General features: G+C 40.2%; 1 protein-coding gene across 1 annotated transcript in view; it reads right to left on the bottom strand.

Moving 5' to 3' along the window:
- Positions 1-4,890, bottom strand: part of LOC144963877 (uncharacterized) — a 9,962-nt gene extending 5,072 nt beyond the window's left edge. The window contains exon 1 of the mRNA XM_078897824.1: positions 1,237-4,890. Coding sequence (XP_078753950.1) covers positions 1,237-4,278 — 3,042 coding nt within the window. The 5' untranslated portion in view covers positions 4,279-4,890. The remainder of the gene's footprint in view (positions 1-1,236) is intronic.
- Positions 4,891-7,557: the final 2,667 nt, after the last annotated feature.

The raw sequence follows: 7,557 nt of genomic DNA, 5'->3' as shown, positions 1-7,557 counted from the left end.
TCATTGGTCACATTGGAATATGTGCTCAAAGTGACCCACAAAGCGAAAGGTATTCACAGCTTTTGAAATATTTAACATCACGATTGGTCATTTTGTTCAGCTTGACATATGGGTATGTGTATAAAGCTGTGTGTTTACATTTGTAAAGAAATATCCAATCATTGGAGAGCAACAGATCATGTGACTGATGACTCGGTTGGACGAAAACATGACAATAGATCGCTCCTATTACTTCCTCTCTTGTCAGTGTGCGCCGAGAGCTGCAATAATGCGGGATTCGCGCTATATAAATATTATATTCGGTCAGAAACACACATGCTCAGTAAGTACACGTATAATATGTGTGTGTGTGTTTGTTTGTGTGTGTGTGTGTGTGCTTGTGTGTGTGAATGAGTATGTGTCAGCCAAAGTAATTTGTAATTTAAGCGCTTAGAGTCTGGTGTCTCGGAGTTATAGCGCTTTAAAAGTTTTCAGCATTATTATTATTATTAATAGCTTTGGTCGGAAACTATTTGCCTCATAATACGATAGATTAAAATGACTGAATGACCAACACTTTGTCAAAATGTTTTAAATCGATAAATTAAGGTATCAGGTGTATGTCTCTTTCACTGATCAGAAATCATTTCAATCTTTTGATGTGCGAAGTAACAAGAAATGAAGTGAGTAGAAAAGTGCCAGCAGACGATAAAGAATAAAAACTTCGTGGTGATGTCGGGTCGAAACCACGACTTTACTGTTCCGGCAACTCCGCCTGGCCGCGAGAGGATAGCTTTACAGTCTAAGCCATCTACTACTCAAAAAGAAAAGTGGTACCAAGCATCGTGTCTATCTTGAACTATCCTCCTGACTTCTTGAGGTCACGGGTTCAACACACAAAACGCCGCGAAGTTTATTAGCCATAATTTAAGCTTAATAGCCCTAATATTCTCGACAAAAAAAACATAGAGTGATTGAGACATTGAGTTAGCTCCAATACTGGGGGTGAATATTAATTCAGAAAAGTGAGTGAAGTATGAACGTGTTGTTGATAATAACAAGAAATGAAGTGGGCTGAAAAGTGACATATGCGGCGAAGGAGGCTCGAACTCTTGACCTTACGACAACTCCACAGTAAGGCTTTTCTGTTCAAATTTTAATTACGGGAAAAATCATTTTAATAACGGGAAAAATCAATCTTTCATCTGATTGGAGCAAACTTGATTATTCGTTATAACCCTGCTTTATTTAACTTACCCTGACCATGACGTCACACAGCCATTGATTCTCCCAGAGACTGACGATGTAATTGGTCAGGAAAGAGGAAACCGTCTTGCTGTTGATGTTGATATTGGACGCGTTGGCGTCCAAGTTGGACAATGACTGTCCGTCCATTTCGTCCAATAAACTTTTCTTGATGGCGTGAATCATTTCATAAAACCTATCCGTGCTCTGACTCCGTCTGCTGTCGTTTTTGTCAATTGGAGGAAAAGAAGAATCAGCTCCAACTCGTTCCCTGGATAAATCTATATTGGAAATGCTTGAAAAGTTTTCAATGTCTGAGTCAAAATAGCCATCGAGTCCCGTGGAAATTTGTTTATAGTCGGTCGAAGTCGTGAGGTCGTTGTAACTGGTGTTCATTAAAGGCGTTTGTGAATACGGGGTTATTTTGTGTTTCAAATGGTTGGAGAGTTCTTGGTTTCCTGATGACTGAGTTAGATTATGTTGGAAGCAGTGGCCGAAAGCCAATGGGCGGGATTTGTTATCGTCGTAATGATTTTGGGTTGTTGTAGTCGGAAACGATCTTCTCTGATGATCAAATCTGGAACAATATCTATCTGGTTGGGACATCGTCGTATTAGGATGCATGTGTAATCTTGGATATTGTTCTTGTCGTTGTTGCTGTTGTTGTTGTTGTGGTGGTGGTGGTGGTGGTGGTGGTGTTGATGATGACGATGGTGGTGGTGGAGGTGGTGGTGGTTGAGGTTGTAGTCTACGTCGTTGTGTTTGGTGTAAGACATTGTTGAAGATGTTAGAAAAATTCGAGCACTGTAGAGAAGTTGGGGAAAGATTTTCATTTCCTCTAGGGGTATTTCTAAACCGAGCCCATGACGGAGACGTGGCGTCCATTGAGTAAATGCTGGAGATCTCTTTTCTAGAAAGCTTTCTTTGTCCTTCGGAATTTGGTGTCTGAGTATCCACTAAGACTGGTCTTTCGTATTCAGGTGCACTTGAAGTGTCTTTGCCAACTGCTTTACGATTTATGGTAAACTGGGCTCTGGCGGTATTTGTTGGCTCTGAAAAGTTTGTTTTCTGAGGATGAAGTTGATTTCCTTGTTTGCCCTTTATGAAGCCGTAAAATCTTTCGTCCTTTTGATTGTGATTTTCGTTGGTCGGTGTTGTGGTTTGATAAATTCGATTGCCTTTACAACATACGCTTGGTTTATTCATGTCAACCGCTTCATCGTAACGGAAATAGCTATCTCTATTCTTTTCAGTCAGTTTTGGCTTATCCAAGACATGCCTATTCATCCTCAATGGAACTGATGACTGTTTATTCTGTTTTAGACTCTGACCCAGGCGTATTGCCTTCAAGTCAACAAAGCTTCTTTGGTCATTGTCCTTTGGTTTGTGAAGTCTTGACTTTCCGTATTCACTGATTGTCTGAGCTTTTACTGAAATATTATTTGACGACAGGTCAACATTGGTGTCGTCACGTATAGTGTGAGTATTTTGTTCAACCACAGGTTGTTTTACTTCATTACTTACGTTGAACATTTGATGGCATCTGTCGCATTCACGAACCAAACATTCCCTTGACTCCGACTGGACGTGCGAGGAAGACACCTTTTCCTCCGGAATCTCATCGTCACTTTTTCTACACGCATCATCACTTATTTGCTCGGAGTTCAATAACTCATCCGCACAGCTTTCTAGATCTTTCGAGTGTTGTATCAACCGATCTAATCCTAACTGCTCGTCGTTATCATCTGAATATTCAATGTTCTGACTGTCCAGTGTTTCTGCATCCCCAGTAAGATGACATTGACAAAAGTCGTTACTGGACACGGCTGTGTCGGCCGAACTAACGTCACTCTCTTTACAGTAATCACAAATAGATTCATTGTAAAACATTTCTGCTGGATCGGATTTCGAATAGGCTTTAATCTCTGATGCCTCGGCTGGATATTCGGAGGCCGAGCAGTCCTTGTCATCAATATAAACAATTTGCTGAGCCTGATTTTGCGATGTTGCAGAAATTGCATTCCCTTTAATAACGGAGGATTTGTCTGTAAAATATTTATGGCAACTTTCTTCCTTTCTTAATTTGACTTTTGATCTTGTGTTTTCGGTTGTAGCGTTTTTAGAATATTTAGTGGTCTGTTGACCTCGTCCATAAGATTTGCATACATTTTGGACGTCTTCACCATCCTGGCCAGAATAAAATTGTCGGCCAGTCTCATCCGACGACTCCTTCATGTGTAGATGATCTATCAGACGTACCGTCGAACGGCGACGCTGTGGACGTGAAATGAGATTGGGTGTACATTCCTCCCAAGCTCTTCCTGGAAACGTATTTATGCTTTCAATTGATTCATTGCCTTGAGTTCCATTTGAGGCTGTGACGACTTGCGCCCTGGAAGGTTCCCGAGACTCGACAATGGGTGACTTCGGTTTTTTAAAGCAATTACTATTGCTACTTGTTTTCGGTGGATTTTCCTCCAATTTTCGTGGATTCGGAGTAATTAATTTTAAGCTCCCATTCCGTATTGTGTAATGATTTTGTTCTTTTTTAGTTGTATTCTCTGGATCAAGATACATTTTTGTTCGCTCCGTCGCTGTGCGATTTCTGTCCTCATTTGATTGGCGTCCGGTAGATGAGGATCGTCTTGATTTATTTTCTACAGTTGCCGTGTTTGTCTTCATTGTTTTCTCTGCACGAACTGAATTCTGATCATTTGAGGATTGTTTTCTTTGGGACTTTGATTGATTTAGTGTCATTTCACTCTGATTTCCACTCACTGACATCCTTGGAAGATCGGAGTACGTCTGCGAGTATCCATCCTGTATTTCAGCTGTATCGTCGCTTTCATGGGATATTGCCGTTGCCATATCAACGCTGACGCTTTGGACATCGTTGGAAGAGTGATTGCGGTTTTCGTCTGAACTTCTCGTGGAAGATTTAGAGGAGATGACCAGTTTCCTTCCTCCAAACGGATGTGCCGAGTTCTGATGTCCAGACGCGCTGTCAGATTTCATCCATCGACACCGATGTCTCTTTGCATCTTCGTGCGACATGTTTGTTAATTTATTGTAGTATAGTGGTGATTATAGACCCCGGAACTGAACAATGCAGTTTTTTTGTAACGTTTTGTCTAAAAACCGATAAGACATTTCATTCTTTCGCCCAGGAAATTATTTGGAAAGTTTCATACCCTAAGGTTGAAATCTGATTAATTCCAGTGGGGTAGCCTAGTCATCCAATTTGTGGTAATTGATATTACATTTACATACAGCTTCAGGCCAGCAATTTTCACAGCTAACGCCTGTGTCAAGTAAATTTCAGCGTATTATTTTAAAAGCAGACGTTTTAATGTATAGACCAACTAACAATTATTGAAGAAGAGTCCTTTGGATTGTCTCATTTCAAAATGTTATACCTACTTGACCTTCTGTATCGCTCACTCTTTGTATTTTGTAGAAAATATATCTCGTCTCGAGGCATCTTGCCATTTAATAGACTAGAAATAAAGGGCCTACATGATCACACCTTCACTGAAATAATGCGCATCACGGGGTTATTATTATTTATTTTTAAATAAGCTTATACTTATCCACATTTGGTATTTGTCAGTTTTTATTTCTTATCAGCAACTAGGTCTAGATAGCCTATTTTTGAATGAAGAAATCAAATTTTTTTTAAAAATATGAAATGCGTTCAAAACCAGCACGCGTCGCACGATAAGGTGCGGATGTGATTGAATGTGCAAAATAATGTTGAATTAAGAAACTTGGGAGCAGGCACCGGTGTAAGTATGTAGCTTGGTGGATATGTAAGTCGTGGAAGATAGACTGATTCTTTGGGATGTATTTATTTCTAGCTATGTTTATTTCTTTCTTGCTTCGTTTGGCTCATTTCATACACACATTTTCAGATCTTTAAAATAATTATACGCTGGTTCAATTTCTCTCTCTCTCTCTCTCTCTCTCTCTCTCTCTCTCTCTCTCTCTCTCTCTCTCTCTCTCTCCTCTCCCTCTCTCTCTCTCTCTCTCTCTCTCTCTCTCTCTCTCTCTCTCTCTCTCTCTCTATAATATATATATATATCTGTCTCTCACTCTCTTATTTTTATCTCTCTCTCTCTCTCTCTCTCTCTCTCTCTCTCTCTCTATGTGTGAGTGTGTGTGTGTATTTATGTGGACCAATAAATTATGGGTATGGTCACTAAGGGGGTCCCAAAAGCTCAGTTGGTAGAGCATTCGCCTCACACGCAAAGGGACCAAAATCAATCTCCTATGATGTCGAGATATTTTTTCTGAGCCCCTTGTCTAACCAGAAGTGATTGGGTAACGGGCGGAAAGTAATTTGCGATAGACTGGCGTTCTATCCAAATGGAAGTTAGCAATTGCTATTGTCCGTCCCACGCTATAGAAACCGGGATAAACTCCTGCTCCATGGGTCTTAAGGCTCTGGAGGACTACTCTGTTAGATCTGATGAAAAGCAATTCACGATAGAATAGCGTCCTATCCAAAGGGTAGCAAACAATTGCATTCTCCGTTTCACGCTATAGATGAAACGAAGTTGAAGTCACTCAGTTCATTGTTTTTGTTTAAAGACAGCCTTCTAGTGAGAACTTCTCATAAAAATATAGATAGTATGCGCTTGGCTAAGAAGCTCATAACATTGCCATGGGGAAGTATAAAGAACCAACACACAAAACTGTGTGTATCCATGAACGTTTATAGTCAGGTTAATACAGTTCAGTGAGCATTACTCATAAACGCGGATGGCAAAAAACAAAAACAAAGACCTGAGTGACGTCATCTTCTAACTATCTATACCAATCTGACTACAGACGTTAAAGGTTACACACAGTTTTGAGTGTCGGTATGTTTAATTTGGCTGACGGATGTTTTGAGCATTTTACCTAAACGCATGGCATCACTAGAAACCGGAATAAACCGTAGCCATCGTTAACTTATAACCCGACACTGGAACCCTGTAAGACTTATAGTTTGACGTCATTTTGTAGGCTTGTGCACCGCTTAGTGAGTTGTCGTTAGTAGAGCTCATGGAAACAAGTGATCCCACTGGTTGAACTATTGAATACAACTCAAGATTTGTTTTCTTTTGTGGCCAAAAACTTGTCTTTTGACGTAATTTTTTTGGTCAGTGTCAGGCTATGAGTTAACGTTGGCTACCGATCCATGATAAAACAAGAGGACAACCACACAGTCACCTAGAAACGATAACTGTGCAACACTTTGAAGTCAAACCCTTTAATTTGGATTATGTCCCTTCACCCAGAGACGAGAAAATCGAAATAATTGTCTCACTCTGTTTAATTTTTAGTCGGAGTCAAGTGGAAATATTATGGCTATTTCCAAAATGACAGAATTGTTCCGCGAATCTCGATATTGGCATGAGTAAAGCAGTATTGAACCTGATTAGTGACTGGATAGGTGCCTGAAATAGAGCTTTGCACTAGCATTGTATTTTTGTGCGGCTAAGTCGTCTAGTTGAATTATACTCGCCTTTGGACCGGATTGTTTAGGTTTCAAATCCCGCTATGAGCGGTGCATAGTTGAGTCCTTGGAATGGGTTCATTACTTGCCGTACTCAGGTGTTAAATGAGTACCTGACCGTGAACAGAAAACAAACTTATGAGCCAGTTAGGCTACACAAATCAAGAAGAAGAAAAATAATGTCGATAATACTAAGTTACATTAAAACCTCTGTTGGAAAAATTGTAATTTTATCGCCGAACAGGCGTCATGAATTGCCATACATGTTTAATGCTATTGGCCATGGATCCCATTAAAGCGCTTTGAGAACTTTTAGTTGATATTGCGCTATATAAATCTCTAGTTTTTTTTAAAATGCATTTTAGGACAGAATTCGAATCAAATGGGATCAAATGTAAGTAAAATAAATATAAAATAAAATAAAATTTTCCTTTACTCATCCCCATGGGGAAATTCATCTTTAGACTCTATTCCAAGGTAAGACTAGAATAACCCAGCCGCAGTGCAGCGCCGCATAGTGAGCTAGGACGAGGTGACTTGCTCAAGGCCACACAACGCAGCGGCAGGTGATAGATCTCGGTACCTTTCGGGTACGAAGCAAAGACCGTACCGCTGAGCCACGCTGCCCGCCCTGACTGTTGATCTGACCGTAGCCATCGCTATGTTATAGCCTGACACTGAAATCCAAAAGGACTGGCAGTTTGACGTCATTATTTGTTTTTTGCATCGCCTAGTGAGTTGTCAAAGAAAACAAATCAAGAAGTCTGTGACATCCTTGATATCATACCGACCCTAATGAAAGTAATAAAAACAAGAAAACTAAGGTATTTTGG

This window comes from Berghia stephanieae, chromosome 2, assembly GCF_034508935.2.
Source record: "Berghia stephanieae isolate SIO BIC M18660-M18661 chromosome 2, UCSD_Bste_1.3, whole genome shotgun sequence".
Classification (NCBI taxonomy): domain Eukaryota; kingdom Metazoa; phylum Mollusca; class Gastropoda; order Nudibranchia; family Aeolidiidae; genus Berghia; species Berghia stephanieae.
Note: the sequence above shows the minus strand (reverse complement) of the source record. Positions and strands in the feature narration are given on the sequence as shown.